The 20780-nt window shown below is 39.9% G+C and overlaps 1 protein-coding gene across 22 annotated transcripts in view; it reads left to right on the top strand.

Annotated features, from left to right (window-relative positions):
* SPHKAP (SPHK1 interactor, AKAP domain containing) overlaps positions 1-20780 on the top strand; it is a 152523-nt gene that overhangs the window by 111391 nt on the left and 20352 nt on the right. For all 22 annotated transcript variants that reach the window (XM_085000595.1, XM_021074882.2, XM_085000605.1 and 19 more), the window contains 2 exons: positions 6400-6655; positions 8258-12038. In XM_085000595.1, the coding sequence (XP_084856721.1) occupies positions 6400-6655; positions 8258-12038 (4037 nt within the window). The remainder of the gene's footprint in view (positions 1-6399; positions 6656-8257; positions 12039-20780) is intronic.

Genomic DNA, 20780 nt, shown 5'->3' with positions numbered 1-20780 from the left:
ACTGAAGAATTTAGTGGCTAGATTAGATACAAAAACTTAAACAATGTCTTTGGGACATGGATTTTCTTTTGTTGCTTCTTTCTTCTATTTCTTATCCTGTGGTTTTTTCCCCTCTGTTTTACTCCATCATCAGACAATCTCTTCCTGCAAAGAGGCAATATCCCTTCAGGTTCAAGTAGAGCAAGAAAGAGTGATTGTCTCTTTCAGGTAACTTCCAGCAAAAGTCTCATTCTGCCCTATTGACCCTCATGGGTCACATAACAACCACTAAGGCCTGAGAAAGCATCCTTCTGATTGACCAGATCTGAGTCACATGATCACCTCTGGGGCTGGAGGTGAATTTGTTTCATGTGAGTCACTTGGACCAGGAGTGGGCTGGAAAATGGCACTTCACGGGGTATGAGAACCAGAAGAAGGATGAATGATGTTGGGTCACAAAAGTAACACAAACGTTCGCTGGGGGTTGGGGAGAATTGAACTGCCCAGGACTCATTAAAGATCGTCCATTAAAACATGTTCAAAATTCTAGGCACATTCATAGGACCTATCAAGAATTGAGTGTGAGCTATAAAATTCTTAAACATTCTCATACTGCTTTATTCCAAGAGCTCCCATCACTTTCTATGTATCACTTCACCCATTTTGGAAGGCTCCCAGAGGTCTGCATCATTTTGTAGGTAACACAATCCAGATTTTTGTTTGTTTGTTTGTTTTAATTTAATTTTTTTTTACAGAATAAAATACATATATTTAAACACAATTACATTCACACAGATTATTATATCATGGATCTTAAGAAACAGATTAAGTGACTCCCTCTGGAGAAGTGGAATGGAAAATATGCTGAGACAAGTAGGAAATTTATTCTATACTTTATCCCATTTTGTATGGCTTTCATCTTTACTATTTAGGATTATCTATTACCTTTCGATTTTTCTTTAAAAATTAGCATTATATTAAAATTGTGTATTTTATGCAACTAAAATTTATAAAGAAGAAAGCCTTATATACCATTAAATATTTTATATAGCATAATAAAAAGAATAACTTAACTGGTAAGAATAACAAAAATAATACACCCTCTGAAAATAAGTAAAATATAAAATGCATAAATTGGTTAAAAAACAGTGTAACTATATAAATATGTCCTCACAATTTGTTACATCTTGTTGATTCTTCAATATAGGCATTACACCATTCTAGATGATGTGATAAACAAGACATTATAGACCTTACATTGTACCATGGAGAGAAATGGTTATTAATAATACAACTATAGAACTGTGTTGTTTAATTGTACAGTTGCATTATTTAATTATAATCATCATAAATTCTTTGATGGAGAGGAAATCAGAATCAGTTCTAAGAAGACTTCAGCATTCCAAGAATGATGTCAAATGACCCCCTTCATGGTGGATTATGCACTTATTTACTATGAGATATATTTCTTTTCCAGAGATTCCTTGTTTGTGTATCGATTGTAGATTTTTGGTTTGCAGTAATTCTGAAGTTTTGATATGAGTCTATATGAGTCTATATATGAGATTGTTTTAAGTTGTTGTTCTCTTAATTGCAAGTTCATCTCCAGTGTCCTGCATTTGTACCCACCTCTTCTCATGATTTCTGATTTTGGTGGTATAATTGTGCATGGATGATTTCAAAAGATCAACAACATATATGCAATGGACTATTACTCAGCCATAAAAAAGAATGAAATAATGCCATTTGCAGCACCATGGATGGAAATATCAAACTTATGGTTACCAAAGGGAAATGTGAGGGGAAGGAATAAATTAGGCATTGGGGATTAACATATACACACTGCTATAAATGAAATTGATTACTTACAAGGACCTACTGTATAGCACAGGGAACTCCACTCAATATTCCATAATAACTTATATGGGAAAAGAACCTGAAAGAGAATGGAGATATACATAAAACTGGTTCACTTTACTGTACATCTGAAATCAACATAATATTATAAATCAACTATGCCTCAATCAACAATGTTGGAGCAGCATGTCAATGCCAAATTACATCTTAATCAACCATAGTGAGTACCTAATTTTTAGGGAAATTCTTAGTTTGACCACCATGCTCCATTAAAGTTGGTTACCTGTTAATCCATAAATAAGGATGGGAATCTGCAGAGGTTAATTGGGGAAACCTAAATATACCTAAAGGCATAGCTCAGGTTCCCACAGACCCTGAAAAGAAGGGAATTAGCAGGTCGCTAGGTGCCCTTGACCTAGGAAATTACAGTACCAAAGAAGATTTTTGATGATCAGCCTAAAATTTTCAGTAGTCTGGATAAAGTTTTAACTTTAATTTCTTATTCTATAAAATGGAGATTTAAAACAAACAAACAAAAAAAACCCTTTTCTCCATTCTCCAACACCATTCATAGTGATTTAATGAAATAATATGGAAAGCAGCTTGAGAAGTTCAAAGGATTATTTACATGCAAAGTATTTTACTTTCTCTCTATATTAAAAAAAAGATGAAGTAAGGTGAAGTAGAAAGAAAATGTTATTTAAAATACAATAGGTCCTGGGGTGAGGTACGTAGAACACCAAGAGGAACCATTCATTTACAAACTAGCTGGGCTCCTTTGGGCAGGAAAAGTATAGTGGTGTTGCTAGGATGATGTAGAGAGTGCCTTTCCTGCTTCTTGAGGAGTTTTATTTTCTGAGTAGTTTTCTCTTTGTTTATTCATGTCTTCTTCTTTTATACATCAGCAAATAATGACTCTTATATGGCTACATTATTTTAGAATTAAGTTATACCGTTGGTGAAATGTAAGAAAATATTCAGAGCATCCTTCATTCATTCACGTGTTCATTCAGCAAATATTTATTATACACCAGATGTCGAGTATACAAGGGTGAATACGCCAGACATCTTGCTCTCATGGAGCTACTAACAGTCTGATAGTCTCTCAAACTTCATTTTTTGTGAATCATATATATATATATATATATATATATATATATATATCCACAGATGTACACGTACACACACAGAGATACCCACACATATGTGTCTCAAAAGACTAATGAATACATATCAATGAACAGCAAGTTGCAGGTGTTATAGCAATTACATCTCCCTTCTTCAAATCATCCTTAGTAGAGCCTTAGGATAAGCCTCTAACAAAAAATCTTGAGAAAAATAACATTATAATCAATAGCCAAGTAAAATACTACATGGAAGCTACAAATAAAACTAATTATTTTCCCAGAGAAGAAATGTTTTCTAAGATTCTGATTATGTCCAATAATAAGATCTACTCCCGTGGCTGACCTTTCTTTGAGATGAAGACAGAAAGAAACTGAGTATGCATGAATTTGAGGAGGCCTCGCTGCAACCTTCCATCCTTTTCAAATTGCATCTGCCTTGAGTCTACGTGCTGGATCTTTGTTGGTTGGACCAGGAGGCCATGAGGAGAACTGGACACAGGAATTGGAGTCCAGCAGACCTGGACTGCAATGCAGGCTCTTCCACTTTATATTTCTGTGACTTTGAAAGAATCAGTTTCTTTTCTGTGTCTCTGATATCTCATCTGTAACAGTGCAGTAGCACCAGCAACCTCATAGAGAAATGTTGGCGTTAGACAAAGTAAGCTATGCAAAGCACCTAATTGACTCTTGTAAAAATTATATAAGAATATCCGCTTTATTTCACAGGCTCCATTGTTTTCCATCATTTACCTAAGACTCCCAAGATGCTTATTTACTTTCAAGATTGTTAAGAAAAATGTATTTTCTTCTTAAGAGTACCGAAGCTGTGTAACATTGCTTCCCTAAATCTATCTTGAAGCATTACTTAACTGCTCATATTTCTTTGTTAACATTGCTTTGTTATCCTTATCCCATTTCACCTTGTTATATATATTTAGTCTAAATGATATGAAATGACCAATATGCAATCATTTTGATCTGCAAATCTGACAACTTCATAGGGTTCAACTTTATAATCATTTTTATTCAAGCCTGATCTAGTGGGAATATATTGTGTCCCCCCCAAAAAAAATTATTATTCAATTCATGATTGTACCTCCCAACATACCTTGCATATAATAGGCATGCAGAAAGGACCTGGCAAATTTCACTTTCATGTATTACTTTGGAATTCAGTGAAAAGGAAATTAATCAAGCCAGCCATCATTACTCTATAGGAGTGAGTCCTCACTATTTGGGGCAAGCACAGGTCCTTTGTGAATTTCATAAAAGATATAGACCAGTATTTCTCAAACATCAATGCATGTGTGAACCACCAAAGGATTCCTTGAAAATCCAGGTTCTGATTTAGTAGATCTGTGGTGGAGCCTGAGATTATGCATTTCTAACAAGCTCCCTGTGATGCTGAGGCTGCCAGTACACAACCAGCATGGTGAAAATCAAGCTAAGAATCATCTTCTCTGATAATAGACCTAAGCACATAGTTAAACTATATTTCCGAGCACATAAGCACATAGTTAAACTATATTTCCTTGAATTCCTTGAAGAATGATTAAAATTTTCATTTCATAATCATCTGCCCTAGAATTAGTCTAATTGTATTATTCAATCAAGAAATTGACAAATGATATTTATGTCAGAAAAACGTATTCCACTCTCAGAGATCCACTCTGGATGTCTATGTGGCGCATTCCTCTGCATATACACATACTTATCACTGCATATGTGTGCATTCGGCCTCAAGAATTCCGAAATGGGAGTTCCCATCATGGCTTAGCAATTAACAGACCCGACTAGTATCCATGAGGATGTGAGTTCGATCCCTGGCCTCACTTGGTGGGTTAAGGATCTGGTGTTGCCATGAGCTGTGAGGTAGGTTGCAGATGTGCCTTGGAGCCACCGTTTCTGTGGCTGTGGTGTAGGCCGGCAGCTGCAGCTCTGATTGGACCCCTAGCCTGCGAACCTCCATATGCCACCGGTGCAGCCCTGAAAACACAAAAACAGCGATAAAAAAAAAAAGAATTCTAGACCTCATTAACTCCAACCACAGATAAGCATATGATTTAAATAATCCTTTTTATAAAGTGAACTTTTAGGCATAAATTATTTCCCCACACATTTCAAATTCCACTTTGAGATCTGTTTATTTCACTTCCTCCTGACCACTAATTATTATGGTTTCCATTCAAAGAATGTTCTCCTAAAAAATTACTACAAATTGCTATATTGTTCCTGTTACAAAGATTAAAGGCCCAATGCACAGGACACGCCTGTGATTTCCTGGCAATCTGCATAAATGATTGAGAGTGTTTTATTGCTCTAATGAGTAACACTGTGAATAGTGAAAATATGTAGTGGAGACTGGGGAGATGGTTTGTCCCCCTAAAAATGTAACAGAATCAACAAGATCTCAGTAGGACACATCTAATAATTTGAGCCCCCTTCACTGCTGTCCCCATCCAGCCATCCTTTAGAGAGAATTCATCCATTCCAGTGGATTTCTTAAGATCTTATTTTTGGCTGCTTCTTCAAATGAGGGCTGCAAATGACAAAATGTATAACCATGGTTGTTAGAACAGTCCACCTGAAAAACTGTTTTTTTACTGAATATCACCAAGGTCGGAAAAGATATTGGTCTGAGAACCTGGGACTCAATTTCATCAAGAGAAGCACCCAAGACAGCCTTAAACCTTCCCTTCAGCCTAATTAAACTTTAGACAGCCTTCTTGCTGATTCGAGGCCCTGACCCTTCATTTTCTCAGAACATTTGCTTTTGAAAACTTATTATAAATTATTTCTCTTCCCCATTGAGATGTAAATCGTTCGAAGAGCCTTTTGCCAGTTTTACAACCCAAGAAGGTCTTTCTCAAGGATCCAGGACCCATCTCTTTGAAATGTAACCATCAAAGAAGTTTCATGTCTCTGTATTTGTGAAAGTGTGGGAGCCTGACTTCTGTGGGCGCTTTGCTCCAATCTTCAAAACTACCTCCAGCCACGGAGATATAAGAAAGTTTATTTCTCTTTAGCAAACACAGATGGACTTAAAACCTCCTATACCAGCTCTTAAAATCCCTATTGATTGTCTTTTGTTTCAGTGGAGTAGTGTTCCAACCCAGTTTTGGCCTCTCCTATTTTAATACGTTTGAGTAAGATCTTCTGTGCCTGCTAAATTTTGTCCAGTGCAATTTTTGCTTTGATGGGAAAGAACAAAAATATGTGATATAACTAGTCTGTTTTCCACTAAGTCAAACTTTCTGTTGGTACCCTGTGTTCCCAAGCATCATATGATTTTTTTTTTTCAAGCAGTTCTTCAGCATAAACCCAAAAGATATTCCAAATATTTGAACGAGAGAGACTGACAGAAGAAGAAAGGTCAGAAGCAATCATTTTATATTTTCTCTTTTAACAAATGCCTTTTTTCTCTCTCTGCTTTTAGTGTCCTTGGCTGTCAGATATCTGTTTGGTCCAGTGTGCAAGAGGGAACAGACCAAACAGTACCAACTGCATCATCTTTGAAATCAACAAATTTTTGATTGGTCTGGAACTGGTGCAGGAGCGGCAACTCCACCTGGAAACGAATGTTCTGAAAGTGGAGGATGACACAAACTGTTCCTTGTCTTCAATTGAGGAAGACTTTCTCACCGCATCTGAGCACTTGGAGGAGGAAAGCGAGGTGGAAGAATATAGGAATGGTGAGAACTTTCCAATAAAAGGAATGTGCATCCTGAAATGAGTCACCCTATAAAATTGTCCGGGTGAAATTTCAGTAATGTTTCAGGGCATGTTTGGCTGACTCATCACAACCATCCCTTACTGAGTCTAGGGAGGTAGAGAGGATAAGAAAACATTAGTGGGCCTGCTGACTGATGCACTTTAACAGACTTAATGGCTAGGTGGCCCGGTTCTCCCTAATGGTGCCTTAGGGATGCCGAAGGAAATCTTTGTGTTTTCAAACAAAATCCTCCTGCCTGTCGCTTGGAGGAAAGTTAACTTCCCCAAGCTTTCCATTAAAGCCATCTATTAGTGGAAGCTGAGTTAGACTGGCCTGAAACCCATCCTCTTTGAGGCTGTGATACCTGAAGCAAGTTATCTCCTCTTTTTTTGTTTTGTTTTGTTTGTTTGTTTGCCTTTTTGTCTTTTTAGGGCCACACCCACAGCATATGGAGGTTCCTAGTCTAGGGGTCAAATCGGAGTTGTATCTGCCAGCCTACGCCACAGCCACAGCAATGCCAGATCCAAGCCGAGTCTGTGACCTACACCACAGCTCACAGCAATGCCGGATCCTTCACTCACTGGGTGAGGCCAGGGCTTGAACCCGCAACCTCATGGATGCTAGTTGGGTTCGTTAACCAATAAGCCACAATGGGAAAGACCATCTCCTCTTCCTGATCCCCAGTTTCCTTACCTATAATTTGGGAGTATCACAGGGTCCTTGGCACTATTATATTTATAATATTTAACTATATATGTTTGCTATATTTAGCCATATATGTTTATTATACTTGTCTATTATTGTTGTAAGGACAAAAGAAATAACCCAGGAATGTGCTTAGCATTCATTTACTCATTCTTTCTTTTAACTCATTTATAAAGCTCAGTGAACAGTGGGTGTTTTCTTCTCCATCTGGAAGGAACGTCCCAGATGCTGTTGCCACCCTCCTTGGGGCAAGTTCTAGGCCAACTCTTTCAACAAGATCCACTCTTTAGGTGGCCTGAACATCCTGCCTCCTCCCTCTGTAGCCACTAGGAAGGTACAAGACACAACTGTCTGGGTTATTTTCTCCCAGAAGCCGGGTGACCAGCCCTCAGCCCCCAAATGCCCTCTCCAACCCTAGCCCTTGCCTAGTATTTGTAGCCCAAAATTGAAAACCGTTTTGTTAAGTGGCCATCCATGACAAAACTCAAAAGCCTTTTCTGATTCATTCTTCTTGAAGAAACATTAAAAGTGCTGTTTTCAAAAAAAAAAAAAAAAAGACACCTGATGTTTTAAGGCATTTTTAGGAAGCAAATGTTATTTTAGACTCATCGGAACCTGCTATCTAAAAAATAACAGTGGGAAGTTCCTGCTGCAATGGGATCAGTGGCATCTTGGGACCCTTGGACGCAGGTTCGATCCCCAACCTGGCACAGTGGGTTAAGAATCCAGCATTGCCACAGCTGTGGTTTAGGTCACAACTGCAGCTCGGATTTGATCCCTGGCCCAGGAGTTCCTTATGCCACATGGCAGCCAAAAAAAAAAAAAAAAAAGGAAAAAATTAAAAAAATAATAGTGGTCCTCATTTTCTCTTCACTAGGTTATGAAAATATAAATGTCTCATCCAATGTTTTGGAAAATAAAAAGCCAAAAGAAGCCACTCAGGAGGAAGGGCATTACAAGCAAAAGTCACTTTATACTTTGGAAGACAAATACATTAGCAAATATCAGACGCCACTGATTAAAACAGAAGGCTCTCTGGGGAAAGTGGCAGAAGATACAACTTTGCAGAGTCTCGACCCCTCAGCCAGTCCATCAGAGTGGCAAGGTGAAGCTGTGGGGAACGAGAGGTCAACCCCAAACTATTATTCTCCAGAAAATTTTCAAGGTCAAGAGGGAAAATCACAGGGACTACATCTTCCACGTGATGCTTGTTTCTCAAGGAAGGTTAAGAAAGATGGGCCTTCTGCATGTGGTACGTTCTCTGAACATGAGCGCAGTTTAGACCCAGGAGACCGTCAAGGCAGCACACCCTCTCTTCTTCCTGTGCAAGATGGAGAAGCCACAACAGGCGAGTATGCGACGAATTTAGCAGAATCCGTGCTGCAAGATGCATTTATTCGGTTATCTCAGTCTCCGCCTACCCTCCCCCAGGAATCTGCAGTCCGTGTTTCTGCAGGAAGTGCTCTGCTCCCCAAGGGATGTTCCACAAAAGATACTGTGTTCCCTGGGTCATGGAATGAGCTCCCCAAAATCGTCATTGTTCAGAGTCCAGACGGCAGTGACGTCGGCCCTGAGCCAGGCATCTCCTCATGGCCCGAGACAGAAGTCACTGTTGAAACCTCAGCCATCTTCTCTGGAGAGAACTCCAGCCGACCCCCCCAGAGTGCTCTCGAAGTAGCATTAGCTTGTGCAGCCACTGTGATCGGAACCATTTCCAGTCCACAGGCCACAGAAAGACTCAAAATGGAGCAAGAATCCTTCATTTCAAACCATCCCCTGGGAGGCAGTGAACTAGTGCAAACTCAAGCATCCCAAGTACTCCAGGAACCCTCCATCAGAGAATACTCCTTTCCAACTGCTTTATGTGGCATGACTCAGGTGGCGAGTGCTGTTGCTGTCTGTGGCCTGGGTGAACCAGGAGACATGAAGCGTCCTGTGGCTTCAAGTGGCTTCCTGTCTGCAGCTGAGGCTTCTGTTGCAATCCCCCCACTGGGCGATTTAGGGGCAGGGAAGAGCATGGAGCTGGGAAATGAAGCCATTGCAGAGGCATTGCTCAAGGAGGCCGCTCTGGTCTTAACGAGACCTAATAACTACAGCAGCATTGGAGACCTCATGGAATCAGTGAACAGCAGAATCATAGAAACTGTTTCAAAGCCTCAGACCTTGCGCTCAGAAAACATCCTTGGGAATGAACTGGCCCAGACCCTGTCCAATGTTATCCTGAAACATTCCATTGACGAAGTTCACCAGAAGAAGAAATTAATTGACCCCAGCAATGACAGGCATTCATCTGAAATCCTGGGCACCTTAATGGAAAGTACAAACCAGCTGCTCTTCAGTGTGATCTGCTTCACGTTCAAGAAGATGAGCCACCTTGCGCAGTTTGGAGAATGGCCCACCTTCCTGTCTAAAGAGACCATTCAATGGAAAGAAATCGAACTAGACTTCCAGCCAACTGATCAAGCCATTGACTGCAAATGGACAAAAGCCACTGAATACTCCAGCGGCCATCCAGTTAGCAACCTGCATAGCAACAGTCTTGCTGGTGATGATCTCGTAGACAACTGGCATCTGAAGCAAGATAGCCAAGGGCTGGTGAAGCCAGGCCTTTTCCAGAACCCTACACTGCACTCTCAATCGTCCTGTAGTCCCAGACTGCCTGCTAAAATATCCTCCAAGGAAATAAACTTGAAAGGAACAGTGGGAGTCGATACAAAAAACCCACATCAACCCCCCAGCCACAGTGGGAATGAATGCAGAGCCCCTTCTGAAGGAGGAATGGCACCAATGATTGGTAAAAACAGTAGCAGTTCCCAGGACTCTGAGGACAGCATCAATTCAGATGCCCAAGAAAAGAACAAGGGTGCCTCACCTCTAAACAATGAAGTTCAAGTTAACCTGGCTTTGTTAGAGAATGATTTGAGGCCTCCTGCTCAATCCATGCTACAGGCAACACACACAGACATATACTGCATTGCAGACTTCGCAGAAGAATTAGCAGAGACTATTGTCTCCATGGCAACTGAAATCGCAGCGATTTGCCTTGACAACTCCAATGGAAAACAACCCTGGTTCTGTGCATGGAAAAGAGGGAATGAGTTTCTGGTTACCCCAAGCATCTCCTGCCGATCCTTGAAGAGGAAGAAGGAGAGCCAGGCCAATGGGGCCACTGCGAGGAAACACAAGCCACCGCGACTCAGCGAGATCAAGAGGAAAACAGATGAGCACCCGGAGCTGAAAGAGAAGCTGATGAACAGAGTGGTGGACGAATCAATGAACCTTGAGGACATCCCAGATTCCGTCAGTGTTTTTGCAAACGAGGTGGCAGCCAAGATCATGAACCTCACCGAGTTTTCCGTGGTGGATGGGGTCTGGCAAGCCCAGAGCCATTCCCGGAGCCGGTTGCTCAGTGGAGACAGGTGGAACAGGCTGAAGGCCTCCAGCTGTGAAAGCATCCCAGAGGAGGATTCCAATGCCAGGGCCTACGTAAACAGCCTGGGTTTAATGAGTACCCTCAGTCAGCCCGTTAGCAGGGCCAGCTCGGTCTCCAAGCAGTCCAGCTGTGAGAGCATCACGGATGAGTTTTCCAGGTTCATGGTGAACCAGATGGAAAACGAAGGAAGAGGCTTTGAGTTACTGCTGGATTACTACGCGGGCAAGAATGCCAGCAGCATTCTCAACTCAGCTATGCAACAGGCCTGCCGGAAAAGCGAGCATCTCAGCGTGAGGCCAAGCTGTCCCTCGAAACAATCCAGCACCGAAAGCATCACTGAGGAGTTCTACAGGTACATGCTGAGGGACCTGGAACGAGAAAGCAGAGACAACCCCTCCTCCAGAAGAGGCAGCCAAGACTGGACCACCGGTTTGCTGTCACCGTCTCTGCGATCCCCTTTGTGTTACAGACAGTCATCCGTGCCCGACAGCAGATCCCTGGGCGCCCGGCTGACGGTGAACGTGCCCATCAAAGCCAACTCCTTAGACAGCTTTGCTCAAAACGGCCAGCAAGACTTCCTCAGTGTGCAGCCTGTCAGCGGCGCGTCCTCCTCGGGTCTCTGCAAATCTGACTCTTGCTTGTATCGAAGAGGGGGAGCGGATCAGATCACAAACATGCTCATCCACGAGACGTGGGCAAACTCCATCGAGGCCCTCATGCGGAAGAACAAAATTATAGTGGATGACACCCAGGCTGCCCAGGCTGAGCCGGCTTCTGCAGGCGCTGCCTCACAGGTGGAGAAGGGTGCGAGTGGATTAGCTCCGGCCGGAGTGCAAAGTGGATCCACTCTTCTGGTTCAGGAGTCCGCTGATTACCCGAGGAAAAATTCCATCACGGAAAGCCAGCATCCCCCGACGTCATCACCCAGCAAAGCGGCTCTTCTGACAAATCGCCACAGTTTAGATTCTAAAAAGGAAACGTCCTTCTGCCAGGAGGCTGTCCCTTCAAGCCACACCAGGCGATCGCTTTGCTCAAGGGAAGTGCCTTTAATTCAGATTGAAACAGATCAGAGAGAAGATTGTGTTGGAGAAGCCGAACCCGTTCTTTCCGAACGCGTCCTTTCCAAAAGCAGCCCCCTAGAAGAAGCCGACCAGTTGAAAGAAGAAAAAGTCCCAGATGCGAGGAGGGGTGGAGAAGCGGCTGTGAGTGCCCACCAGAACCCTAGGTGAGTGCATGGTCTCCTAGACAGACTGGGTGTGTGGGACCGGAGTTTGCATCTTAATTAGTATGTAAGCTGTATCTCAGGGATTTATTGATTCAAGAACTGAATTCCTGAGATACTAAATGACCTCCCTGAGTTCATAGGCCTTCTAATAGAAAGATGGAAGTAATTTTTTTAAATTTTGAAAACATATTAAATGTATGTACATAACAGAAGAAAGGAAGAGTCATTTGCCCCCATTAAAATTAGCCCCCCCCCCTTGCATGCTACCTTTTGAAATTAATTCATGGCAATTTTCAAGCAAAAAAAAAAAAAGAAAAGAAAGAAAAGAAAATTACCTTAACTTGTCCATTTGAAAAAAAAGAAGGTAAATTTAAATAAATTTTAATATTGGAATCTGACATTAAATATTTTGATATCCGTTTTCTCTGGGGTCTCTCCTTTCAGGCTTTTCTTTTTTGTCTCCTTCTAAAAATCTTTGCAAGGACACTGCCTCTCACGCTGCTGGCCCTTCAGATGCGCCTTATAATCATGGTAGCATCGGTGCAAAGTAATACTGGAGTGCTGTTATTTCAGTTCTTTTCCAGAAAATTGTAATGTAGGTGACAGTGTATTTTGAATTTGAGGCAAGGTAATTATTTCTCTCAGGCTGCTTAAAGAAGTGTCAGTTCCTTTTACAGCACCCATTTTCTGTGGCAAATACATAGGGTTCCTAAATATGAGACCACTGTATCATTTAAAAATTGGGGTTCCACAGTTAAAGTTTTTAAAAACTGCTGAAGGAAACAAAGACAAAAACCAATCAACTGGCCTTGGAAAGCATAAATTGAGAAAGCATTTGCGTAGTCTTTTCAGAGACATGCACTTATTGTACAAATGCTTGTGATTTTCAAAAGGTTAATTGCAAGGCAGGAGTTGAACACAGCTTCCTCAGATTTTATCAGCTCTCAAAAGTTCCCAGTACCTTCCCAAAAGGGATCTGTCCAAACCAAAAGGGATCTGTCTTCAGGTACGAAGGCTTCCCATCACTGTAAAGTACCTTAAAAAAATAAATTAAGCATCTTTTTAAGGTACAGGTTGTGGGAGGTCTGGGTGCACTTGGGTGTGTCCTTCTTAGCTACTCAGGGCTAAGAACTTAGCTTTCCAGTTGGATGAGGTCCTAGAAGAATGCAGTGGGAAGAAAGCATGAAAACATACGAGCAAAAGAACATGAACTTAAACCAAATGACATACAGGCCAAGTTGACTAAGAAGACAAATTCTTTTTTTTTTTTTTTTTTTTTTGCTTTTCAGGGCCGCACTCTCGGCACATGTAGGTTCCCAGGCTAGGGGTCCAATCAGAGCTATAGCCTCTGTTGTACACCATGGCCACAGCAACATGGGATCCGAGCCACGTCTGCAACCTACACCACAGCTCATGGCAACGCCATATCCTTAACCCACTGAGTGAGGCCAGGGATTGAAACTGCAACCTCATGGTTGCTAGTCAGATTCATTTCCGCTGCACTATAACAGGAACTCCACAGGCTCTTATATAACAGTAATTCTCCAGCTACGGACAATACTTATCAAAGTTTCACAGGAGAACCACACATCACTTTAGTATTCACCATCTTCAGAAAACAATGGAGTATTACAAGTTTTTAAATGTGCTTAAAGAGTTGAAGAAACAAAACCAATGCGTAATTTTTCTAGAATTACCTTAACTTGAGGTACATGAAAATGGAAGACATTTGCTTTAGACTCCAAGTGTCTGACTTGGACTCTCCTTGAATACAACCGAGATATTTAGCAAAGGAAGATTACCTAGCTGGGGACCATTCATGAACTTGCAGTTCAAGATTCATGGCTCAAATCAAATAGTGTTTGGCACTGAGGTTCAATAACATTAACTGTACAATTTTGAGTTGTGTCACAAATATGTTTAAAATAGGTGCAATTTGGGACTTTCAAAAAAATGGAAAATATGTATGAATAAAACCTTCAACTCAATTTAGTTTGTGTTCCTGGCAAATTTATAATGACCCAAGCACATATTTTCTCATGAGGTGGATCTCTTATTTGAGTTTACAACAATGAAAGAGAAAAAGTGTGTGGAATCATCAGCCTTAGAAATTTGATAGTTTCATCTTTTTCCAAAATGTAAGGACTAAGCTTTGAATATGGCTGCAGAACAATGCAAAGAATTGTCAGTGAACATGAACTCCACTAAATACCTTTGCATCCGCACTCTAAGCATGTTCCCTCATCTCCACATCAGCGTTCTCAGCTGTGTAAAGGAGGATAAAAGTAATCATTACACCATGAGGAGATTCTTAAAGTTTACTTAAAGAAGTGTATACAAAGCTCTTTCCTCAGTGTCTAGCCCATTCCAAGCACTCAGTAAACGTTGCTTTATGGTTGATGTTGTCGGGGTTAAGGTATATGGTTGCCTTAATTCCAGGAGCTCTTTTTCCCAAGAGAAACCTATTAGGAACAGTGTGAGAATTTTATTAAAACTGGAGAATTCCCGGGATTTGCAAAGGGGGATATTAGTCAGATTTAGATCACATTTTCTAAGCTCAGAATTTTTGTTAGGGGGTTTGATGTGTCAAAGGGGCTAAATATGGAACTCAATTCCCCATGAAAGACTTTTTCTACTCATTTATACACAAGAGGGAGGGAGATGACTTAGGTACTTTGGGTTGTTTGGAAGCAGGGAAGTGTCTTGTCCTGAAGATATTTTTAGGCTCCTCTCTGAGGGACATCTTCATCATTCTTACTAAAAACTTCATAAGAGCACAACACACTGAAATAAAAATTGCTTTCTTACTTTTTTTTACTTGAAACTCAAGAATTTATCGTGGAAATCAGGGCCAAATAGAAATACCTGTTTTATTTTAGGTTCTCACATTTGTCCAGATACCAGAATATCCTTCAGTGATAAAGAGTTTAAATGATTTAGGATAGCCTAGTTCTTGAATCCTGGGAAAACAGGATCCCATTGGTGAGCTAACATGTGTTCTTAACTCAGCTGCCCTCTCTGAGATGATCAAAAAGCAATTATCTACCTTTTGGATAATTTGAGACCCCAAGGTATAAACATCAAACTGAGAATTCTGAACATTCACTGAATGCTCGAATATAATATTTAGAAATATGCTTTTTGTTGTGTATTCTTCTGTATTTGCTTCAAGAAAAAAATTATTCATCCAATAAATATTTACATGTTCAGGAGTTCCCGTCGTGGCGCAGTGGTTAACGAATCCGACTAGGAACCATGAGGTTGCGGGTTCGGTCCCTGCCCTTGCTCAGTGGGTTAAAGATCCGGCGTTGCCGTGAGCTGTGGTGTAGGTTGCAGACGCGGCTCGGATCCCGCGTTGCTGTGGCTGTGGCGTAGGCCGGTGGCTACAGCTCCGATTCAACCCCTAGCCTGGGAACCTCCATATGCCGCGGGAGCGGCCCAAGAAATAGCAACAGCAACAACAACAACAACAAAAAGACAAAAAGACAAAAAAAAAAAAAAAAGAAAAAAAAATATTTACATGTTCATCTGTGATGCCCCCTGTCTCTGGGGCTGCAAACACAGAAGAAAGTAGAGATTTAGTGCCTGTTTCCATGGCTGCTGCACACCAGTAGGAGAGACAGACAACATGCATGGGAAATCCCTTTGGAATAAAAGATTTTTGTAGAGTGGAATGAGAGGGTAATAAAAAGAGTAACGAGGTAGAGAGTAACTGGTTAGAGGAAGTGGATGCTTTAGATAGGATATTGGTATTTGAGAGGAAACTTGAAGGTAGAGAGAAACGGTGCCAATGAAGTGAAAAATAGAATTGAAGGACTTGTATCTCTAGCATTACAATTTCCCACCTTCACTGAAAAATTCTCCCCACGATGAATTTCCTAGTCATCCGGGTTAAGAAAAATAAACATTATTTTAAACACAGGGGTGAGCTTAATAATTTCATCATCTTAATGAAAATCTCAAAGACAGAAAATGGAAGAATCTGAAAACAAAAGCCATAAGTTAATGTTGATTCTAGAGTTCCCATTGTGGCTCAGCAAGTTAAGAACCCAACAGTGTCCATGAGGATGCAGGTTTAATCCCTGGCTTCACTCAGTGGGTTAAGGATCCAGCGTTGCCACAAACTGTGGTGTAGGTCATAGATGCAGCTCAGATCTGGCATTGCTATGGCTGTGGCATAAAATGCAGCTACAGCTTGGATTTGACCCCCTAGCCTGGGAACTTCCATGTGCCTCGGACCCAACCCTGAAAAGAAACAAACAAAAAACCTGATTCTGACCTGTCCTTGAGGCACATGTCATTCTCAATAATCTGAAAGTTCATTTCCTAAAGGCCAGGGGAAACCAGGAAGTGAGACTGAACAGACTCCCCATCCAATAAGATATATGGATGGCAAATAAGCTTATGAAAAAACACTCAGCATCATATGTCATTAGGCAATTGCAAGTTTAAACAATAGTATGATACCACTATACACCTATGAGAATGGCCAAAATCCAAAATACTGACAATACAAAATGCTGGTGGTATGTGGAGCAAGAGGGACTCATATTCATTGCTGGGGGGAATGCAAAAATGGTACAGCCACTGTGGATTACAGTTTGGCAATTTCTTACAAAAATAAACATACTGATCTAGCAATTATGCTCCTGGGTATTTACCCAAATGGGTTGAAAACATATGTCCACACAAACCACCTGCACACAAGATTTCATAGCAGCTTTATTCATAATTGCCAAAACTTGGAAACAACCATGACTTCCTTGAGTAGGTCAGTCAATAGATGAATAAACTCTGGTACACTCAGACAATGGAATGTTATCCAGAACTAAAAATAAATACGTTATTCAGCTATGAAAAGACATGGGGTGAACTTAAATTGCACATTTTTAAGTGAAAGAATCCAATCTGAAAAGGCTATATACTCTTTGATTCCAGGTATATGACATTCTGGGAAAAGGTAAAACAATAGAGACAGTGAGATCAGTAGTTGCCAGGAGGTGGGAGGGAGGAAGAGATGAATAGTTGAAGCACAGATGATTTTTAGGGCATTAAAATTAGTCTGTATGATACTACAGTGGTGTCGCTATAGATTTGTCCAAATACATAAATTGTACAACGCCAAACTGAACCCTAATGTAAATGATGGACTTTGGGTGACAATGACATTCATTGGCTGGAAAAATGCATCACTGTGGGGGAGGCTGTGCATGTGTGGGGGCAGGGGTGCATATGGAAACTCTGTTCTTTCTGCTCAACTTTAGTGTAAACCAAACACCACTCTAAAAATTTAAGCCTATTAAAAATTCAAAATTAAGCTAAATAGTCATTTTTTATACAACAAAATCTTAGAGAATATGCCCCTAGGACATTTGCACAATAAAAAGTGTTAATGGAAGTTCTGAGGCTGAAGGAAAATAATACTGCTCAGAACTTGGAGATACACCAAGAAATAAAGAATTCGGGAGTTCTCTTCATGGCTCAGTGGTTAATGAACCAGACTAGGATCCATGAGGTTGTAGGTTCGACCCCTGGCCTCGCTCAGTGGGTTAAAGATCCCAAATTGCCATGAGCTGTGGTGTAGGTTGCAGGCACAGCTCGGATCTGGCATTGCTGTGGCTTGGCGTAGGCCAGGAGCTGCAGCTCTGATTTGACCTCTAGCCTAGGAACCTCCATGTGACATGGATGTGGCCCTAAAAAGCAAAAAAAAAAAAAAAATTAATTAATTTGAAAAAAGAATTTCACAAATATTAAAAAATACTTTCTCAATTTTTAAACTTCTTCAAGAGATAATTATTTAAAACAAAAAATAATGTTTTATGACATGAGGAACTGAAATAGATGTCAGTTATGGCACAAAGGATGGGAAATGGAAGTGTAAAAGTTTTCTTTTGTATAACTTGTATCATATAACTTGAAGATAGACTGTAACAAACTGACGATGTATATTGTAAACTCTGGGATAACCACTAAAAAGGTAAAACAAATGAGCCAATAAGCCAATAGTGGAGATAAAATGGAATGGTAAATATTGTTCAGTTAATCCATTGAACAGCAGGAAAAGAGAGGAAAAGATACAAAGAACAAATGGGCTACCAGAAAATACTTATTATGATGATAATTTAAACCCAGGCATATTGATAATTACATTAATTTTTAATGGTCGAAAGTCTCCAACAATAGGCAGAGATTATCAGTCTACATAAAAAGGCAAAAACCCTACCATAAACTGTAAGAAATGCACTGCCAATATAAAGTAACCAATAGGTTAAAAAAAGGGATAGAAAAAGCAATATCATAAGAATGATGGAGTAGCTATATTAATATCAGATTGAATAGTCTCCAGGATAAGCAATTTTATCAGGGGTAAAGAGCATTATTTTATAATGATAGAGGGGACAATTCATCAAGAAGACGTGGAAAATGTAAATACATAATCACCTAAATAATAGAATTCCAAACTACATGAAATAAAACCTAATAGAACTGGAAGGAGAAATAGACCACTCCACTATTACAGTTGGAAATTTCACAATATTTCCTCAGTAACTGACAAAATAGTAAACAGGAAGTTAATCAAGTTGTACTACAAAACTTAAAGAACATTCTCAATCAACTTGACCCAATTAACATTTATTAAACTTTCCATCAACAATGGCAGAATACACATTTTATCATGTATACTTTCAACATCCATGAAGATGAACCATTAGGCCATAATACAAGTCAATACATTTTAAAAGAATTAAAATGATATAGAATATATTCTATTACCACATGGAATTAAAAATCAATAACAAAAAAATGTCTGAGAGCCCCCCCCATCCCCCCGAAAAGTTTGGAAATAAACAGCACACTTCCAAATTATCCATTGGTCAAAGAATAAGTCACAAGGGAAATTAGAATAAATTTGAGTTGGATGGAAATGAAAACACAATGGATGCAGCTAAAGAAGGACTTAGGAAAGAAATTTATGCCTTCAAATGTTTCTACAACAAAAAGATGATCTGAAATTCCACCATAAGAAACTAAGAAAGGATGATTAAATTGAACCCAAAGTAATATAGGGAAGGAAATGATAAAAGTAAGAGCAAAAATCAACATTTACAAGAAGAGAAAAGAATAGAAAAATATCAATGAAACCAAAAGTTTTTTAGTCTATAATTGGTGTATAACGCATTTAAAATTATTTATATTGATATCATCTACACAGGGCAAGTGATTCCTGTTCTCCATTTATAGTAATGACTCAAATTTTCTTTTTGAAATAAGCATATTAAGTTATATAAACTAATTTTTAAATTTATTATTATATATACAAATTAGCAAAAATGTATGGCAATGGTTTGCTAGTAAATGAAATTGGGGAAAGACTGGGCTAGATGGTCTCTGAGGTCCCTGCCAACTCAGAAATTCAACAATTTAATTTGACATCATATTAAATATGGTCCTTTGAAGCACTGGGTGTGAACTGTAAGATTAAAAGGGGCGGGGGGGAAAGCCACCTACATACATCTGCATAACGCATCTGTGCGTTGTTCATAAATAAATGAGCAAAGCTATAAATTTCTCTCAAAAGAAAATGGAAACTCATATATTACATATAATCATATGCACTCTGAATTCCCAGTTATGTAACATGGGATATGAGATTTACTGTCAAAAGAGCCTAAAATTGAGATAAAATAAAATGTACTGACAGACTCATTTTTAATTTGCATGTTTAATGTAAATCACTGAGATTTAAATTCTGCATTAATAAGAAATATCCTGGAATGATTTTTTCTAACAACATAAAGTCCTAATTCAGTAAGGAATTGGTCCAGGCAATTATTTTTTATCTAAGCAAACAAATGGTTTAGGAGCTTTCTCCTTTGTGCTGAGAACTTGACTGATTTCCACTTTGGGGAATATGAATATTATTTTGATTTGTAATCAAGGAACTTCCATTTGAATTTAGTTAAATCCAAACTTATTAAGGATCTATTTTCACCAAATATTAGTAACATTACACTAGAAATAGCCACACCTCAACACCACATCTGTCCAGATGCTGTGAGAGAGAATCTTTTTTCTTCTTCTTTCTTTTCTTTTTTGGACGCCTCTCAGGTTATGGAGTTCCCAGGCCAGGAATCAGATCCTAGCTGAAGTCTCGACCTATGCCACATCTGTGGCAATGCCACATCCCTTAACCCACTCTTCCGGGCTGGGGATTGAAGCAGGGTCCTGATGCCGCCAATCCCACTGCACCGCAGTGGGAACTCCAGTAAGCAGGAAGCCTAAGGACAAGATTCTGTGTGCTATTACCTAGGTAACACATTCGCTTATCAAAAAGGAGATGTTTAATCACATCCCCCCAATTTTGCATTTGAAATTCTACACTCTGCTAGAACTCATTTCAAAAATTAAATAGTATAATCATTTTTGGAGAAAGGATAAGAATCCTAACTCTAAGACTGAGAAAAATTACATAGACTTTTCTGCAGCCAATCAAGTATTTTGAATGAAAGTGATCCAGTGCCTTAAGTTGTATTTACTGGGAACAGACCTTGAGAGGGAGACTTGCACGCAGATAATTTAAGGAGTGCTCTCCAGAGAAAACAGTACATACATGTGTAAGGAGGTGGGAAAGATGAGATGGGATAGAGGGAGATGGTTCCCCAAATGTGTTTGCAACTGAGCCCAGCGCGTGTGCAGGAAACCTGAACTGGGATGGACTGTCAGGCTTAGTGCAAATTGAGG

The sequence above is a fragment of the Sus scrofa genome, chromosome 15, assembly GCF_054392235.1.
Source record: "Sus scrofa isolate SSC_HxYL_T2T_F1_AM1 chromosome 15, Sscrofa_HxYL_maternal_Yorkshire_Landrace_v2.0, whole genome shotgun sequence".
Lineage (NCBI taxonomy): Eukaryota > Metazoa > Chordata > Mammalia > Artiodactyla > Suidae > Sus > Sus scrofa.
This window is presented reverse-complemented; position numbering and strand designations above follow the sequence as displayed.